Source organism: Notolabrus celidotus, chromosome 10, assembly GCF_009762535.1.
Source record: "Notolabrus celidotus isolate fNotCel1 chromosome 10, fNotCel1.pri, whole genome shotgun sequence".
NCBI classification, from domain to species: domain Eukaryota; kingdom Metazoa; phylum Chordata; class Actinopteri; order Labriformes; family Labridae; genus Notolabrus; species Notolabrus celidotus.
This window is the reverse complement of record NC_048281.1, coordinates 30,022,929-30,043,749: the sequence shown is the minus strand read 5'-3', so window position 1 is coordinate 30,043,749 and position 20,821 is coordinate 30,022,929. Positions and strand designations below refer to the sequence as shown.

Sequence of the window (20,821 nt, the reverse complement as noted above, 5' to 3'; positions counted from 1 at the left end):
TCTGTAGATCTCTGTTTTATACTTTATGACTGGGTGTCGGGAAATTGTCAGTGTTGATGCTCCTGTAAGTCAATGCTTTTTCACCTCATGACCTCATGTTAGCTTTTTGTGTGTGACTGCTGTGTTAAAGTGTGTGTTACTGTGTGCATAGCATGAGAGAATATGCGGGTCTTGTGTTTACATTTGAGATTGGCAAAGAATGGGATGTATTTCAGAGGACCAGCCGGTAACCAGTCATGATCGAACAGCCTGAAAATCCTCCTATTCTGGTCACCAGCTGATCGATCAGTGCACAAAAAAAAGTGTTTATTTAGGTGTCATGGTCTGTAAGCTACCTCAGATATCATTGAGTAGTCTTATGATGTAACCTTTCATTAAGAAGTCAAATAAACTTTAAAAATGTAGATAAACTGGTTTGCTAAAATGTAGATCAAGTAACATAAACCAGAAACACTGAAGGAAATAAAAGTTCTTGAAAACTGTCCCTGAACACAACACGTTGCACCAGTAAAAAGAGTACTTGATTTAATGTCCTCAGAGTTTTATCCCTTCAGATAGAAAACACTGTGAAACGTCTGTGACCTTTCCATTTGGACCTCTCCTGCTGTTTAACCAGATGTCAGCACTTTGTTTGAAATAGGAGTGTGTCATCCTGTAAATCACCACGATTGTTTTTCATACTGAAACATAAACTCCTGTCTCCTCTCTCTGTTTTTTGTCCTCTCTTTCTCCCTCTCACCCCATGTTCACATCACCCCTCTCTTCTTCTTCTCTGTCTTCCTCTGCAGGTCTGATTACAGTCCCTTGTCCTCAACGAGCAGTAAGTACACCAACTGTGACGTGACACATTGCCAAACACACACACACACACACACACACACACACACAGAGGACTTTATCTCCCTGAAACACACAGACAAATTAAATCCACTCTGTGGGAGGGTTGTGTTTGTGTGTTTAGTTCTTGGTCTGTGAGGCCTGCAGCAGATTTTAGAGAGGATTTGTTGTACAGCAATTCTTCTGCCTTCCACACAGTTACATGTGCTGGTATTTTAATGCTGGACATATTTTGCACACTGGTCTAGTACATAGTTTTCATAGTACGTAGTCTCTGTGACGTCACCCATCTGTTCCTGAAGCAAAGTTTTGAAGCCAATCATCAGTGGGTGCAATATTGGAAATGCTGAACACAACCTAACTTCGTCTGAGCTAGTGTGAGGTAAAGAGGCAGGGAGCCCGCCTGTCAATCAAGTCAGGAATGCCCTTATTTGGGCAAAACTGTTAAGTCTAATATATTCTAAAATGCTGAGTCATAAAAAAGTTCACCCTCTGTACAGTGTGTGCGGATAGAGAAATGAGCTACTCAGACCTAAACCGTCTTTTGTACCAGGCTGTAAACATGTTTATTTCTGCAGCAAAGATCATCTTTTTTAAATGGGTGTGTATGTGCTTTCCGGTGTTTCTGCAGCTAGCCTCAAGTGGACACTCCATGAACTGCAGTTTTTAGCACATCTGCATGGGCTTCATATTTTAAGACAGGAGGTTGCTGCTTGGTGTAAAACTACTGTTTGATAAGTCAAAAAAGTCAACCTTCTTTTGAAGCTTTCAGACAGATGTAGATTTCCAAAAATCGGACCAATGCAAACTATTTTTTCACAGACTTTCTTTAAAAGAGCCGTTTTCCCTTAATTTGATTTCACAATTACAAAATGCATCTAATTCCCTGGAATAGATGTAAAATATAAATCCGGAGTATAACTTGCACCCGTATGAGAGGCACAGTCTGTTTGTGTGATCTTGTAGAGGGAAAACGTTTGAACTATCTTCCTGTGTGACAATTTCCACTGGGTTTAGTAAATTCAGCAGCATGCAGTTTTTGTGTAATTTTTGCCGTAGTCCCAAGGCAAGTAGCCACACAACACAGACAGATAAAGACTTTAAAACCTCAGCATACGATAACAAAACACAGGCAGACAAAATCAAGACTAACAAAACACAGGCAGACAAAATCAAGACCTACTTAACACAGGCAGACAAATCAAGACCTACTAAACACAGGCAGACAAATCAAGACTAACAAAACACAGGCAGACAAAATCAAGACTAACAAAACACAGGCAGACAAATCAAGACCTACTAAACACAGGCAGACAAAATCAAGACTAACAAAACACAGGCAGACAAAATCAAGACTAACAAAACACAGGCAGACAAAATCAAGACTAACAAAACACAGGCAGACAAAATCAAGACTAACAAAACACAGGCAGACAAAATCAAGACTAACAAAACACAGGCAGACAAATCAAGACTAACAAAACACAGGCAGACAAAATCAAGACTAACAAAACACAGGCAGACAAATCAAGACTAACAAAACACAGGCAGACAATATCAAGACTAACAAAACACAGGCAGACAATATCAAGACTAACAAAACACAGGCAGACAAAATCAAGACTAACAAAACACAGGCAGACAAATCAAGACTAACAAAACACAGGCAGACAAAATCAAGAATAAACAAACACAGGCAGACAAAATCAAGACTAAAAAAACACAGGCAGACAATATCAAGACTAACAAAACACAGGCAGACAATATCAAGACTAACAAAACACAGGCAGACAAAATCAAGACTAACAAAACACAGGCAGACAAATCAAGACTAACAAAACACAGGCAGACAAAATCAAGACTAACAAAACACAGGCAGACAAAATCAAGACTAAAAAAACACAGGCAGACAAAATCAAGGCTAAACAGTATTTAGATATAGATACATGTCTGATTTGTTTTTAACCAATGTTTGAGGGTTTTTTTAAAGAGTGAGTAGTTGTCACAGTGTCTGATGTGTGATGGTAACTTGTTCCAGGAATGTGTTCCTCTTACGGATCACACCATCTGACTGAATTTAGTCCTACGCCTAGGTACAGTACAGTCTCCTCTGGTTAGAGCTCTAGTTCTCCGTCCATCATTGTGTAACTGTGTAAAGGCATCAAAATAGTATCTTGTACAACAACATTTTACAGTTATCAAAAAATAATGAGATGGCATATCATAGTTATTATCAACAAATATGAAATTTGCCACACATACAGTAGTTTAGTTTAGTCTATATAGAGATGTAGATATTCTCCTGCAGTGAAGGTTCGTGTCTGAAAGGCTATTCAAGGAAAAATAAACCTCCCCATCAGGAAGTCTTCTAGGAAAGGGGCTCAGGTGTGAACATCCGTCATACTTTACAGACCAATGCCCTGATTGACTTAACTCACTCATTCAGTGTTGTGCTTAGTAATTAGGATAATCTGGGTATTTTGACGGTTGGCTTGCATACAACCTGTCGTATCATGTGACTGTTTGTGTTTCTAAAACCCTCTCATTAGTGATGTTGCTGAATTTACAGATTTCAGAACTGACCTAACACTTTAGAAATCCAAGTAACAGACTTCATTTAAACAAAGTGGCGTTACATAAACAAATGAGTCGCAATCAAAACTCAAAAGTACAACATTATCTGAGACTGCTGCAGCTTTTAAAACAACATTTGCATCAAACTGTTTATCATACTTGTGAAGCTGTTATTGATATCCTATCATAGTTTTGAAGAGAAGAGATTTTCAGATTGATGAAAGCGATGCCCAGAGAATTTAAATCTATGTCATTGGATAATGTCTCCCAAACTACATGTTCTGAGTAACACATCAGCTACTTCATGAATGTCAAACAGTGCTTGAACTTGGAGGTTTGCAGCATGTCACAGTGTTGGCCGTCGTGTTCTCTCGTTTACTCGGTGTCTGAGCAGTTGGAAGCGTGTTTGCAGAGGTCATGACCGCTCTCCAGTCTGGTTGCCCGGCCTTTCACAATGGGAGGATTATATCCATTATTAGCCCATTAATCTGGTCTGCAGGAAGCTGTGCTATCCCAGCAGCACCACACCCTGGAGTCATGGACTGTAGGACGGCATGTTTTTGTACAGGGACACACAAAGTGATGCAGCGGAGCACAGTTTGGTTCTTTCTGATCGTGTTTCCTGTGTCTTTCCTGCATCAGATGAGCTTCTGCCCACTATTGTCTCTGTCTCCCGCTGAGGTCAGGATCGGGAGCAAACATGCATTGGCAGATTGTCAGAATAAACATAAGCGTTAAAAACAGAGGAAAATAAAGACACTATTAGAAAGACACTATTGGAACTGGACTCCATTAATGTGGAACAATATATACAGGTCTTTGAGCAACATATGCTGCCATCCAGACCATGTATTTTTCAGGGAAGACTTTGCATGATACACCAAGAGAATGAGACCGAATTCTGCACATATTGCAACAGTATGGCTCAATTGTAGAAGAGTCCAGGTGCTAAACTGGCCTGCCTGCAGTCCAAGCTTGTCACCCATTGATGCATCATGAAACGAAACCTGATCTGTTGAGTTTCTGCTGTGGTGTCTGTGATCCTCGAATTAAAATACAGAAACCAAATGCCAAAATAACATCTTCTTTTAATCTAATACCAGTTCAGAGCCTCAGTATCGGACTCATTGTGAAAACAAACACATCCTGCAGGCAGACGGGTAACACAGAAAAAGAAACAGCCTGGATTCATTTGTCAAACTGAGCCTCACACTAATGATGGCTGCAGAAAGGAAGGACAGATTGATGCCAACTGCTGCGGTGACAGATTCTCCAAAGATGTGGAAGGACAATAGAAAAAGTCATCCATCTCAGCGCTGTGTGTGGCTGCTGCTGTTTCTGTCCCGTGTGTGTGAATTCATGCATGCTTGTGTGTGTGCAGGGATGAGTTCATTTCCAAAGGTGCGTGCAGCATTGGTCTCTAAGGTCTCCTCTGTCCTCAGAAGTATATTTAGGTTCTGGTTTAGAGGGTACCAGTGTTTATACAGGTGGCCCTAACCCCTGTCCTTTGACCTTACATCAGACTGACTATAAGCCGCCTAGAGACAGACTGATATCAGGCTAAACCACCAACGTCTGTCTGACTGAGCTCATAGTCTAATGAAGGTACCATGGGACAAACTGGAGCATTGTTGTGGACGGTGAGTCTGTTTGTTAACTATTAAGGACCTCCAGTTGTGCAGTTTAGGGTGAACTTGCATTAAAACGCCTCTAATGTCACTGTCAGGTCATGTGCATCTCAAAACAAACATGACTCTCAGACAAAGGCTTTGATGCTGTAACATGTCAGTTTGTTCCAGAGTCTACATAACCATGCTGTAACAATGAAGGCATTTTAATAAGCTCAGAAAATCCTACCTTGGCTGTAAATCTAAACCCAGTGTTGTGGTTGAGCCTCAAGTCTTGAGTCCTCAGCATTCAAGTCCAAGTGGAGTCTCAGCCCAATGCACATTGATTCATACTGAGGATGCAGATCTCCAGAAATCTTACTCACTTAAAAGAGAACAATGCACTTGTCTGAGAGTATTCCCCAGGGGCAGTTTCATTCACATTTGGTGCTTTAGTGAGTGTTTCTTATGACTGCCTGTGTGGCTTTGAGTCAAAGTTAAAGGTGTGCTTAGTAATGAGAAACATGCCGTTAAGTACAACAGTGGGGCGGCTGTGTGTCAGTGGTAGAGTTAGTCGTCTCTCAATGGGAAGGTTGGCAGTTAGAGCCCAGATCCTGAAGTCCACGTTCCCCCAATGGATGTGCCAGTGGTGAGTGAACAGGATTGGTTAATACTGAAGGGTGCTCTTCATAGCAGTCTCTGTAATCAGTGTGTGAATGTAAATATCACCTCCACTGGTTGACTCAAGACTAGTGTAAGCGCCATATGAAGACAATCCATTTACAATTTTCATTGATGTGTTATTAGATCACAGAGGAATAAGATACATGACTTTGAATAAAAATACTTCATCTCAGGTTAAATCTCTTTAAATGGGAATTATTTACAAGAGGGGAAAAATAATATATTGCCTAGCTATTAAAAGAAAAAAATGTCACAGCAAAACCAAGCATGAAGCTCCCGATGCTTTAAAATAGAGGCTCCCAAGTTTGTGAATATTTCATCACTTAATTTCTAGTTTATTTCCAGAGATACTCAGAAGAAGTTTGTTAGTGAACATCGTCTGGGACTCATTTCTGGTGTTTCTCTGGTGAATTGCCAGAAGGTTATTTTTTAACAGATTAAATCTTTAGCAAAGACTTAAAAACTAATTGAGACCTTTTTTTTATAACTGATAAATTAATTAATCTATTAAAACTAAAGATAACACATCACACGACAAGGCATGTGATATTTACTCAGCTTGAAAAGGAAGTCTACAGTGAAGTTAGATGGCACCTCTGATTGTTTTTTATAATTGCAGAGGATGTCTGTGTTTTTAATCCCGTGTGAATTGACTGGTGTGTGATTTAGAAAGTCAACATTAAAGGCCAAATCACCGACCATATTACACACAGAGGTCCTATAATAATATTAACCCAGATGCCGAATCAGCATCTCAGTAATTTGGGGTTGCCATTGTTTTATTTAAGACGATCGTTGCGTCTCTGTCTGTCCTATTTCTGGGCAAAATGACTGAGGCTGTTGGGCATTGTAAACAAAGGTTTTGACCCCACATTGGGTCCAGACTCAGCTGGATCATTTGGCTACAAGCAAACTAAAATCCATCAACAGATCCAGATGTGGAGAATGATTGGATGAATGACGTGCTTTGCAGCCTGCAGTAAGGAACATTTTCTATCTTTAAAACAGGTGTATTGTCTTTGTAGAGCTGACAGTTTGTGTGCATTAAGTCAATTAAGGGATCCATGTGCACTTTTTGTACAAAAAGATTGCAAGGTTTTATTTATTGTTGTTGTGCAACCCCTAAATCACCTGCACAGGCACTTTCAAATCAATATCTCTGACTTTAGGAAATAAGGGGGGAAAACTTGGTACAAATTGCTTTATTGTGTGGTAGCTTATCAACTTCATATGACATAAAGTTATACATTTTATTCAGTATATCCTAAAGTTTTGGTGGAAGTTTCTTTGTGGAAGTTTACTGGATGTGATGGTCTTCTTCTGTCTATAAATTTCCAGCAGGCTGTACGCTGTAGAGCAGGGGTGTCCAAAGTACGGCCCGGGGGCCAATTGCGGCCCAAGGTCCATTCATTGTTGGCCCCAAGCTTCCATCATAAAACGTGTTATTTATAGCACAGATATTAATCAAACAAACACAAACAAAACCAAAGTCCATCCAGAAACGTCTCAAAAAGCTTCATATGGACTACTTGTATAAAGCCAAAGCACTTGGAACTCTGCAAGACGGCAATGAAGAAGAAACACAAGAACTCTTAAAGTTGACAGGTTTTCAAATTAATGTTTTTATCATGATGTGAAAATGTTCTTGACACAAAAGAGGACACAAGACAAGATCAAAATTATGAAATTGTGCAGAAAAGGCAAAATTTGGTGAATAAAAAATGTTGAGAACTCAGGAAAATAATTATTTAGTTCTTAAATTGTTGTCTGCTGGTCAGAAAAGTCTTAAAAACAACATGAAAAAGTGTGGTGAAATCCAGATCACGATCCTGCCATAGGAAAATAATGATACAATATTTTTTCCCACATTGCCCGACCATTTTCCTCCAGAAGAAGATAATGTTTGCTAATGTTTACGTGGCTTATGGAGAACTGAGGACTTCCTAGTTACTGTTTTATTGAGAATTTTTTTTAAATAATTGTTATTAAATAGAGATTTGATAGAAAACTTATGATTCCAAAGTTTCAGTAGGAGCCACTGGCCCTGAGTTATTCTGACAACATCATATGTGGCCCTCTTTGAAAAAAGTTTGGACACCACTGCTGTAGAGTGTGATGCTTCCCCCAGAGACAAGGAGAAGTTTGTGCAGTGCCTCAGTGTCTTCAATCTGAAATTTCCTGAACTAAAAGATTTATTGGTCCAGTGTGAAAGCGGCAAACCAAACACTGACATCAAGGTGTAACTCACAGATTATCAGAGGTCCCTTCAACTCCATGCACAGCTCGATTCTAAATCTTTACAACCTCTGCCATTTCTAAATGAAGGAAGGGTAGAAAACCCTCAATGGAGTCTGGGATTTATATAAAGTCTCCCAAGGTTTATAAATAAAAAGGCCTCTGTAGTATTTGAATCAAATAGAGTTAAAGCTAGAACAGATTTCATGCAGCAGCAGGAGTGGAAATCTAAATGATAATCTGTCACTCTGCCTCCTGCAGCTGCTCCGAGCTGCATCTTAAAACGTTTTCAATAAAAGGTAAATAGGTTTTAATTCAAGAGGCTTCCTCTGAGTCCCGCCTCAAACACTTAATCACATGACCTCGCTCTCTATTGGTCACAGCAGATGAGTGTCCATTCAGGCTGAGTGACCCGTGACCCTGCCCCCAATGCTTTTCTGCATGTGTGTGTGTGTACATGTATGTAACTCAGAGGGGGTCGGCTGAAAGAGTAATGAATGTTTCGGGGGGCATAAAGGGGGAGTTCAAACTCCTCCGAGGTCAGACTGTAACAACAGAGAGACGCTCGGCACAGATACAAATACGCTAACAGAGACGTAAACTTTCATGCATGATTTGTCTCACTTGAACGGCTCGAAAATATACTGTAGATGAATTTATTACAGATGTAGGCTCATGAAAATTTACACCACAGCCAGAATCCAAAAAGAGAAAAACTTGGAGGAGAGATGAAAAGCAAACATGAGACACATTCAGGACATCCAAATTTTAATGTAATGGTTAGCAAAACAAAGACCGTGAAATCCTTTCTTCCTGAGAAAGACAGCAGGAATGAAGGGAAGATTTCCAAAACACAGAAAAGAAAACCCGAGTATCAGCATAGTGAACAGTTGAGTGATTCTTTTATATCGCAGAGGTCCAGACAGGATGGATGGAAGTGGAACAAAAGCCTGAGAGAAGCAGGTTGATCAGTCTGTCACCAGCAGATGTTTCCTCACTGAGACAAACACGCAGTGAGCAAATGTGCTAATGTTTCTCTGCATGAGTCTGCAAGAATGAACAGGTTATCTAAATACCTTCTAAATAGTGATCTATTTAAATTGGTGGCTTCAAGTTAACCAAAATGTAGTTGTTATCAAATCCTTGTTCAGGGTCTTAGTGATTTTCACTCATTAATTGATCTGATATTTTCTGATGAATTCAGAGAACTTCTCAGTAAAGCAGCAACAAGTAATACGTCAATTGATTAGGACATAAAAAAATATGTAATTGCCACCTACTATGACTTGATCCCAACCTGTAGAAGAAGCCCCTTTTCTGTGTTCAGACTAAATATGGTGGCACTGATTACCCAGCCCAACTTTGATTTGGGGCCCAATTGGCTGATGATTGTTTTAAGTGTTTTTTTAAAAGGTTTACATGCCGTTCATCAATAGAACTTGAACTAGTGACCTGCTAATTAACAGTTTCAGTTATATTTTCAGACAGAAAATATGTAGTTTGATGGTTTCAGCTTCTCAGATTTCAGATTTGCTGCTTTTTTAGGGGAGAATTCTGTAGAAAATGAAGTCTGGGGCTTTGAATGTTGGTTTGACAAAAAGCATACTGAAGATGTCATTTGGGGCTCTGGACAATTACTCTGAACATTTCCACAATTTTTTAGATATTCTTTAGACTTAACAATCAGATAAATTGACCAAACATATGCCGATAACTGAATATAATATTGTAAAATTGAAAGCAATCTTAAGTTGCAAGCGAACTTACAAAATAATGTGAATTTGAAGTGGCATTTTATGAGGACTTCATCATTTTTAGATCTTCTGATTATGTTTCCATGAACACATATTCCCACCTGAAATTTTACAGACATGTTTGCTGCTTTGTCCTCAAAATGTTCTAAAGTTGCTGTTTGCACATTAATATCATCGTGAAATTATTCCTGCAGGACAGGGACAAGGGTTGAGGTTTGGGACATATTACCAAAAGCTTGCTGCAGGAGCCACAGTGGAATGTTTACAACATGATGGCGGATGAAGCAACACAAACAAACACTATCATGATAGTTTTTGAAAACAGTTCTCCCCTTATCTCTTGCTCTTCACATGATTAAGCATCATAACCCCTGTCCACTCATTCACAGCATATTATCCTGGATATTTCCTCGCATCAGCTCACCCACATGACTTGCAGCTCACCCCAAATTTCAGGAAAGATCTTAGGAGTTTGATGCATGTTTGAATACAGCTACAGTATTTATTCTATTTCATCTTAGCTTCAATATGTCGAAGGCGACTGAGATGAAGATTTGGAGCCGTTGCATTTCAACATGCGCCAAACTACCTGTTTATGAAAGACCACCTCTGTACAAACTTGGGCATTTTCTAAGAGAAGCCCCTTCTCAAATATTGTGATATTAGTATTTACCTTGTTTACACACATCTTGTATGGACAAACCCTTCATGCAAGCTCCTGGCTGTGGTCCTGATTTTGAGCGGGGTGAAGATTATGCAGCCCGAGGAAGTTTCACCTTGTGGAGGACAAAATTGCCAAACTAGTAAAAAGAAACATCTGCAGGTAACCTTGGTGACAAACACACACAGGCCTGAGGAGTCCCCTGTGGCGTGCTGCTGATGTGAACATGCAGCATGTGGGAACGTTTAGGTCGCACTGGCTGTGACTTGTTACGGCTCTGATATGATCGTGGGATACTAAACAGAGAGGCTGTTATCAATTTGATTAAATGATGAACAGTAACACTGGATCTTTTGTGCTTTGAGTTTAAGCAGCTTAATTAGTTTAAGTCACTAAAAAGGCGGACTCATGGCAGTAGCAGTGAAAACCTCTACAGAGAGGGGCTGTGCAGACTGTATTTTGATTTCTGGTCACAAACAGAATGTGAAGTACATTAAAATCTAAGTTAAAGTGCAGAAGAGAATACCAAGTTTGGTGATTCACATGCAGGTTGTAGTGTGTTCCATTCGTTAAATCTCATACAATCAGAGTCCAGATGATGAGTCTTTACCACAAAGTGAACACTAGACTCATGCAGACTGTCTGAGGCTCTGCTCTTCTTTCAGCGCAGACGGGCAGCAGATTAGCAGAAGCAGGAACACATGTGAGTACAAGTCACTCCGAATCTGCTCTCCAGAATGTGTCCGTGACGCTCCCTGTTCTTTATCAGGCCGTGGATTAAAAACCCTCTGGTGACAGTGCACTAGTCTGCACAGTCTCACTGCCCTCCCTGAAATCATTTGAGGTCTGCTGTGGTTTTAAGAGGCGCTCAGAACTGCTGAACATCGTGCTGAGATGTAAGACGCTTATAGAGCAGGAAGGCACACAAACAGAAAGAGACGAACATGAAGGTGTCATGTTTTTATATATTTGTCAGTTGTTTCATGTAGGACTCCTGTTTCTCCTCGTCTTCCAACAGAACCACAGATTATTTGCCTGTGTGTTACATTTGCTGAGAAAGAGATCAAGTCACTCCAAACTATTTCTCCTGGCTTTTCAAAATAGTGAGTAAAACACAACGTGCATGGGAACCGGACAAATCTGTAAGCTGATGTGATATTTGCTCTGGCTGGAGAATCTGGTCTCCCTCCTGTTCAGACAGATTCCCATTCAGTCTGATTCAGGTCGGGCCAAACACAACTGTTTTTCTAACATGGTGTGGGTTTAGCATTAGCATTAAGACTTTGGTGAGAAAACCAAGATGGCTGCTACTAAAATTTAACTTTTTTTGTCTTCTGACCCGTCAGTGTTGAAGAAAGTGGACGGTATCGCCTGTTTGTGTACGAACTATTAGTTGTGCCATGAATAATAAATCAGTCAGTGAATATTTTCAGCTCCTCCTGCAGTCTTTCCCTTTGGCAGCACAACTAGGTGCTGGTCTAAGCCTGAGCCAGCCCCTGTCTATCACGTCATAAAAAGGAAAGTCTACTTTAATATGTAGAGAAGGTGTCTGCCTCCCTGACTCTGACTGGTCAATGATTTCAAAGGAGAGGGGCCTGATAGTTGAAGGCTCTACCTCCCATACTACTTTTAGAGACTTTAGGTACGACGAGCAGGCCTGCGTGATGGAACATTTTCAGGTCCTCCTGCAGTCTATGCCTGTAGCAGCGTAACTAGGTGCTGGTCCAGCCTCTGACTATAAGCTGCATCAAAAAGGGGAGTCTACTTTGAAATGTATAGAAGGTGTCTAAGTTATGGACTCTGACTGGTCGATGATTCTAAAGGAGAGAGACCTGATAGCTGAATGCTCTACCTCCCATACTACTTTTAGAGACTTTAGATACGGCAAGCAGGCCTGCATGCTGGAATATTTTCAGGTCCTCCTTCTGTCTATGCTCGTGGCAGCATAACTAGGTGCTGGTCTAAGCCTGATACAGCCCCTGACTATAAGCTTCATTAAAAGGAAAGTCTACTTTGAAATGTAGAGAAGGTGTCTAAGTTATGGACTCTGACTGGTCGATGATTCCAAAGGAGAGGGGCCTGATAGCTGAATGCTCTACCTCCCATACTACTTTTAGAGACTAATGTTACGATGAGCAGGCCTGCATGCTGGAATATTTTCAGGTCCTCCTGCAGTCTATGCCTGTAGCATTGTTACTAGGTGCTGGTCTAAGCCTGATCCAGCCCCTGACTTTAGGCTCCATCAAAATGGAAGTTCTACTTTGAAATGTAGAGAGGGTGTCTGCCTCCTGGACTCTGACTGGATGATGATTCCAAAGGAGAGAGACCTGATAGCTGAAGGCTCTACCTCCCATACTACTTTTAGAGACTTCAGGTACAACGAGTAGGCCTGCATGCTAGAATACTTTTAGGTCCCTCTGCAGTCTATGCCCGTGACAGCATAACTAGTTGCTGGTCTAAGCAGGAGCAAGCCCCTCACTATAAGCTTAATCAAAAAAGAAAGTCTACTTTGAAATGTAGAGAAGGTGTCTGCCTCTGGACTCTGACTGGTCGATGATTTCAAAGGAGAGGGGCCTGATAGTTGAAGGCTGGACCTCCCATACTACTTTTAGAGACTTTAGGAACAACAGGTAGGTCTGCATGCAGGAATATGTTCAGGTCCTGTGGTCTAAGCCTGAGCCAGCCCCTGACTATAAGCTTCATAAAAAGGAAAGTCTACTTTGAAATGCAAAGGTGTCTGCCCCCTGGACTCTGACTGATGGGTCTGATGGCTGAAGGCTCTACCTCCCTTACTACTTTTAGAGACTTGAGGTACGATGAGCAGGCCTGCATGCTGGGAGTGTAGTGTTACAGAGGGCTAATGTTGCACCATGAACTCTTTAAGATATGACAGTGGCCAACTATTAAGAGCTCTGTAGGTCAGAGGAAAGAGATAGGATCTCTTTTCTTGTCAATACATGTACTGGAGTATTTTAAATACTGAATCTATACATAAAGTAAGACATCCTTACTACCTTGCTGCCTGGTAGGTCAGTTTTGAACCCTGTGATGTTATGCTCCTTTGCAAAGCGTTATTTCCTTAATTCAAAGTTGTTAGCTACGATAATGCGTTATAACTTGTGCATAAGGCCAGACTGTTTTTAAGAAGATTTGTCACTATATATATTTTTTTGCTTCAAATTTCAAATATCAGCAGCAGGATCAGGTCTCAGTTATGTGCTGTTTTTATATCACACCCTTACTTAAAGTGAAATGCGATCATTTCTACCCCTTCACTTCTCATCAGCACTGACTTCCTCACATTCACACCCAGACTGAAAGATGATGACGCACTCGTCTGCTTTAAGTACACTGCTGAGTATCTGTTCCCATGCCAAACCACTCACGGTGATGTCAGCCAAGACATTTTCAGCACAGTCAGTTTGAATCGCACCTGATGGAACAAGGACCACCCATTCCAGCTCAGCAGACACAAAAAAACACACACTCATGCTCCCTTTGCTTTCTCCCTGGACGACCATAGGGTACGAGACTCAGACCGTGCCATAAGGCAGCCCGGATTAAGTGTTACCAAATGTGTGTGTATGTAGAACGAGAGTTGGAGTGAAATCTGTGTTTGCAGCTGAATCTGCTGCAGTCAGCTGTTTGTTAATGGTTTAATTGAAGTCATTTGTCTGTCAGTCTTTTTCGGCTCTTTTATGGTAATGACTTTCTGAGTGAGTGCTTTCTGAGTTCACATTCAGTGCAGCCTGTAAGTCGGTACACGGTGAAATACTTATCTGCACTCAAGCACATTGAGCTTACAATGAAAAAATGATTGAAGGTTGAAGTTGGAGGTTGTAACTTGGAACCTGGCACCAGAAGCGTCATAAGGCAAAGTTCAACTATGTCAGTCTAATGAGGTCTGATGCATGTCTTTGTTGGAGTAAAAGTTGAATATGGTTCCAGCAGCACTCTCTCATCACTGGGTCAAGCTGCGTTGTGTAAAGTCTGTTGGACAACGACAGCGAGGTCACATGACTTGCATGAACTTGAACGAGCTCTGTGGACCGGCTCTGGTCCCCCTCACTAAGCCTCCTGTTTTAATCTTTTCCTACAACAATCAGTCGTAATCTATCTAATGTGGAAGTCTGAAAGGAGATGAAAATTATGGTGGCCCTGAAGGACAAAACAGATTTACAAAAGATGAAACACTTTTACAAAGTTGGAGACAAATTTATATTTTGGAAAACATTTTATTTTTACAAAACAAAATTACATCAGCACAACACTTTTACCAAGGCCAAAACAAATTTACATTTTAAGGAAACAAATTTACATTTTAAGGAAACAAATTTAAATTTTAAGGAAACAAATTTACATTTTAAGGAAACAAATTTACAAAAGATGAAACACTTTTACAAAGTTGGAAACAAATTTACATTTTAAGGAAACAAATTTACATTTTAAGGAAACAAATTTACATTTTAAGGAAACAAATTTACATTTTAAGGAAACAAATTTACATTTTAAGGAAACAAATTTACATTTTAAGGAAACAAATTTACAAAAGATGAAACACTTTTACAAAGTTGGAAACAAATTTACATTTCTGAAAACAAATTTACATTTTAAGGAAACAAATGTACATTTTAAGGAAACAAATGTACATTTTAAGGAAACACTTTTACATTTTAAGGAAACAAATTTACATTTTAAGGAAACAAATTTACATTTTAAGGAAACAAATTTACATTTTAAGGAAACACTTTTACATTTTAAGAAAACAAATTTACAAAAGATGAAACACTTTTACAAAGTTGGAAACACTTTTACAAAGTTGGAAACAAATTTACATTTTAAGGAAACAAATTTACATTTTAAGGAAACAAATTTACATTTTAAGGAAACACTTTTACATTTTAAGAAAACAAATTTACAAAAGATGAAACACTTTTACAAAGTTGGAAACAAATTTACATTTTAAGGAAACAAATTTACATTTTAAGGAAACGCTTTTACATTTTAAGGAAACAAATTTACATTTTAAGGAAACAAATTTACAAAAGATGAAACACTTTTACAAAGTTGGAAACAAATTTACATTTTGGAAAACATTTTTACATTATATAAAATGAAATTACATAAGCAGAACACTTTTACCAAGGCCAAAACACTTTTTCATTTAAGAAAACAAATTTACATTTTAAGAAAACAAATTTACATTTTAAGAAAACAAATTTACATTTTAAGAAAACAAATTTACATTTTAAGAAAACCAATTTACAAAAGATGAAACACTTTTACAAACGGCAGGACACTTTTACCATTTCTGAAAAAAATTAACATTTAATTTTTATGTAAAGGGAATGTACCAAATACAGGAAGTGATCCGGGAGTGATCGAGTGAGGGGTCATTTAGTTTGTTTTGATGGAGAGAAACCAAACGGAGCGACATGGTTTACATATATGGACATCCTTGGGTCTCAGAGAGAGGTGTCTCTCAGATGAAAAAGCATCATGTCTCTGCAAAACCTTCATCATGTGTCAGAATTCAGATGAAACGGCCTCAGACCACATAACCTCAGACTAAACAGAGTCAGGCTAAAAGGAGTCAGACTTAACAGTTAAAGTGTCCCATCGTTTGTAAAATTGTCTCCAGCTTTATAAAAGTGTTTCATCTTTTGTAAATTTGTTTTCTTAAATGTAAATTTGTTTTGGCCTTGGTTAAAGTGTTTGGCTGATGTAATTTTGTTTTATAAAATGTAAAAATGTTTTCCAAAATGTAAATTTGTCTCCAACTTTGTAAAAGTGTTGCATCTTAGAAAATAATGGCTGAGAATTTTTGATTAAGCGTTGGCTGAAGTTTCATTTTACTGCCTTGGTGCGTCGAAAGACTGAGTCTGTTTTTTCTGATACACTTTTCCCCTCCTTGGTAATTAAACTATGGGTTCCCATTACTGTAAATGCACATACATTAGGAAATGTAACTCTGCTCCCTCTAAACTGGAACCAAACTCACACGAGCAGTTATGGTTTTACTGAGTATGCAGAACATAAATATTAAAGTCACGACTTTACATTTTAATTTCCTTGGCACCAGTCAAACTGAGGAATGAGTTTTGGAGCTCCAATCTTTTCTTCTTTCTCTTCGCCAGACGACAAAGAGGGGCCCTCAGCTTGAATTTCCTCTTTGTTTTGACTTACACTGAGGGCCATGCTATAGCTAAAGCATCGCCTGCAGTACTTAAACACACTCTCACACACACACACACACACACACACTCTTTAGACTTTAGTTGAATTTTCACTGCTAATCACTCTCATATGTGCAGGGGCCGCTCTAAGGCGTGTTGTTTTATCTCACGTCATCGTCGCTGCATATGGCTGCAGCGAGCATGTGTTGTAGGTTAGCCCTTAAACACAGAGCAAAGCTAAAAGTCTGGGAGTATTAAGAAAAGGCATGCCTGTGTATAAATGTGCAAATTGATTTCTGTGTGTATTGAGACTGGTTGTGCAGATGCATGAGTGTGTATGTAGTCGGTGGAGTCAGAGCTCCGACTTCGGCTTGAAGACTCGAGTGGATTAAGAGCTTAGAGACACACTCCTCAGAGCTTTACACACAAACCCCCTTCAGTCCGCGCACAGGATCGAGGTGACTTAACCTCCAATTTATTCTGCTCTGTGCCAGATACCCATTAGGGGTTATTGCAATAGGAAAGCAGTACCTTGAATGTACAATTGACATGTTTTTGGTCCACAATAAATACAACTAAAGAACCGTAAGCAGCTTCTGGGTGAATTTATGCTGAATTTGTGACGGATGCATCTGAGAATCTACTGAATGCAGATGTTTTTGGGTTAATTATTCAGCCTTCTGTTTGTCCCATAATAGGAAACGCTGCATGATGGCAAGAAAGGAAAGGTTTTTTAAAGAATTCTGAACAGAAGAGAGCTAAAACAACAAATACTACCCTTGAAATATTAGAATAAAGTTCTTTTTTTCTCTTACGCTCCTATGGCTGGTTATGAAACAGACTTACATGTAACCCCAATACTTTCAAAGTTGATAAAAACAGAAGTTGATGGTTTGCATCTCATTTAGATTTAATTGAAAATAGTCTCTCGCCCAATGACAGCTGGCCTTGGCTCCAGCTTCGTCCTTCATTCAAGTGGATAAGACACCTTTGCTCCCTACATATTCTGTAGGTGCTATACAGTGAATACCATTATCCACATGTTCCACATGGTTGTAGTTTCCACTTGGCTAGATACCAGGAGATTTATGCAAATGGAAACCTCTGGTGTTCATAAATGAGGCCACTGCATTTGGGTGGAAAAACTGCAGTTCCTCGAGTGTCCACTTGAGGCTGGCTCCAAAAGCCAAGGAAGCCCTGTTTGATCTTATATTAAAATGCCCATTTTTACAGCAGAAATAAACATGTTTAAAAACTACTACAAAAAACAGTTATGGTCTCTTTGCCTCACTCCTTTATTCATGACAACAACGTTTTATAACTCTTCTGTTTGATTATATAATGGCTGAGAGTTCTGCATAATTAGGCATCATTAGAGGTGTGGCTGATTTGACTGGCAGCTGTGAGTTAGGAGGCAAAGCCAAGGCTTCAATAGAATAGAATAGAATGTGCTTTGTTCATCCTCCAAGGGGGAAATTCAGGTGTTTGGCAGATAAAATTATAAAAAAAATCACATAAAACATAAACAAGTAATTCAGGTGTCTGTCAGCTCATCTCCCATTGGCTAGAGAGTTTCCTTTGTTACCAACTCCCCCTCTTTGATGGGTTCTAGATTAGTTGAAAGTTGGTGGTCACCATATTGGAAATGCAGACTCCAACTATCTTTGTGCTTCATAACGCCTCTTCAGAAACCAAAGGGTGGCATCACTAAGACCAGATCCATGTTTTATATAGTCATTGTATATATTCTAGTGCAACCAGGAGGGAATATAAAAGGATGTGATGCTCTCAGGAGAGATTCTTCTCCAATCTCAAGTCTCATTTAAGTATTGGTTCGTTTCCAAGTGCATTGGAAAGATAGGAAGACATGACACGAACAAGAGCTGACAAAGCAGAGAAGTAATGCTGATACAGATGATGCAGGTAAACACATACAGAAACACACTAATAAAAACAGTGGAATAGAAACATACTGAAAGAGTGAGAGCTGGAATGATGGGGTTGAGAGCAAAGATGTTTTGGTTTGCCTTATTTTCTGCTCTGTTTGTGTTACTCATCATCAACAAGGCAGCAGTTGGACAGTATGAGTGATGGTTTCTGCTTCTGTTTGGCTAATTTCAGACTCTGACTCCTGAAAAAGGATACAGTGAGAAGTACGTAGGAGTAACTGTCAGGAAATCAAGCTGCCTGTGTGACAAGACAATAGGCTCTGCAGTAAATTCCTTTCTTATCCCTTTGTTTGGCGTTTTGATGCCAGCAACAAATCAGGAAGACAGATTTTGGAACTAATGAGATCAGGCTTCATTTGTGTGTGTGTATGTGTCTGTGTCTGCAAGGACTTTCGTGTCTTGGCATCGATCCTGGACCTGCAGTGGATTTCTCTTGATCCTCCTTTATTTATCTGATTAGACAAACAGAGCCACATGAGGACTCCTGAGGTCAGGGTTGAAGTTAGATGTCATTTTATCAAACGGGTGTGTCCATTATCAAATCTGCCAAATATATTAGATCTCTTTCAAATAATCTGATCAGATCTACTTTGGTTTACATGCAACCGATTAGGATTTGGACATAAGTCAAGATAACTGTCTCTTAACTCAACTGTCATGTAAATTTTAAGTCATGTTACCAACTAAAATACAGATACTTACCCTGATTTATCATAGTAGACATCGTCAGGTTTCTAATGGTTGTCCATTCTGAGCAAGGGTCGATTTGATCCAAAGGTTTTCAAACTCCTCAAAGGTGCTTGTTGTTTTTTAATCACATAGATTAAAAACCAGAGAACTCACAATCCCAAATGTATCGGCTGTAGTCTGAAAATGTGATTAAAAAAAAATAGAGAGTAGAAGTATCATATTAGGGTCTTTGAAGACACAATATCCTTTCCAAAAATGTAAGGTTGGGGGCGCTTTCTTGACTCAATATGAGTTTGCTTGAGATATTCTTTTATAGGAATAAAGGATGTGGGCGTTTAGTCGACTAAATGCTTAAAAGTTGTCACCCCCACAAGTCTGCACCAGACTAAATTGATCATATTCATATTATTGTAGGCCTGAAGTGCTGGTCGTATGTTGTGTCAAAGCTGTAGGGCATCCATCTGCTACTAGTCGGGACTGTAGCTCTGGCTCCTGGTGAATACAATAATGATATAATGCTAGAATGCTCTACTACCCTGATGTAAACAAACACAGATGCTTGATGTTGTCTAATAGTGTGGTGAAGTTTGGCAGTATTTAGATCTAGAAAATGGAGATAAAGTTGTATAAGCTGTGTCTGGCATATGACCACTCGAGCAATGTGAGGACTGAAGGTTGGCGGTGCTAGCTCTGCTAATGGTAGCCACACTCAGCAAACCATTTTGACATCATTTACCTGCAGGCTCTGTGATCGTGTTTAGCATTATTTAATATATTTTGCTCAAACTTGCCATTTTTCTGTTTTTCATCTTACCTTTAAAGCTAGGGTTGGTAGCCACGGAAAACTAGCATGAATTTGAATATAGCATTTCCTCAGGACTCCGTCTAACCCTTCTCCCCCCTCGGAGCTCCTCCAAAACGACGCCCCCGCTCACATGCACAAGCAGTAAGAAAACACCAAACATTATCATAGTGAAAGTTTTAAACACACACAAATATGAAATGTACGCTTTGCAGGAGGCGGGCTGAACGGCAGGACAGGGTTTGATTGGTTTCATAATTTGGCTCCTGATGGCAGGGATTGGTTGGTGTTTTCCCAGGTTTACTCTGGCTGTAGATAGCAGCTTTTTTTTTCACTCTTTTTTAAGAACACATTATGTATTGATTGCCATCGGGACATAAAGATCATTTTACCCAGTGTAACAAAAAGTGTATCTAAATCTGACTACCAACCCCAGCTTTAAGGGTCTCCCAGCAGTGAAATTTACCTCGTGTGTCCCTGAGGTGAATGTGTTTCTACACCTCAGACAGTCACCTTTACACAATGCTTCTTTGTAAACTGATCTGAGCATTTAGAAAATGTCACCTCTTCGGTCCAGTAGAAAATGTCCTTTTAGCAAAGGCCAGCAGGACTCATGAGAGAGAACCTGTCCCTGTTTGGCCTCTGTTTCATGGAGGGAATCTGGCAACAACCTAAAAGCTCTGCTGAGCCAGGGACAACAAGTCTGTGTGCCCGACTGTGTGCCCTTTCCCAAAGTGCCAGGAAACAAGAGACAAAATGGGACAAGCCCCTCGAGAAGTCACTAATCTCTATCAGAAAAGTGCTCCAAAAAGCAAACCAGGGAACATGCAGATGAGGAGATAAAGTATGACT

The 20,821-nt window shown here is 39.7% G+C and overlaps 1 protein-coding gene across 2 annotated transcripts in view; it reads left to right on the top strand.

Annotated features, from left to right (window-relative positions):
* LOC117820288 (protein FAM124A) overlaps window positions 1-20,821 on the top strand; it is a 42,934-nt gene that overhangs the window by 6,649 nt on the left and 15,464 nt on the right. For both annotated transcript variants that reach the window (XM_034694012.1, XM_034694011.1), the window contains exon 2: window positions 789-820. In XM_034694012.1, the coding sequence (XP_034549903.1) occupies window positions 789-820 (32 nt within the window). The remainder of the gene's footprint in view (window positions 1-788; window positions 821-20,821) is intronic.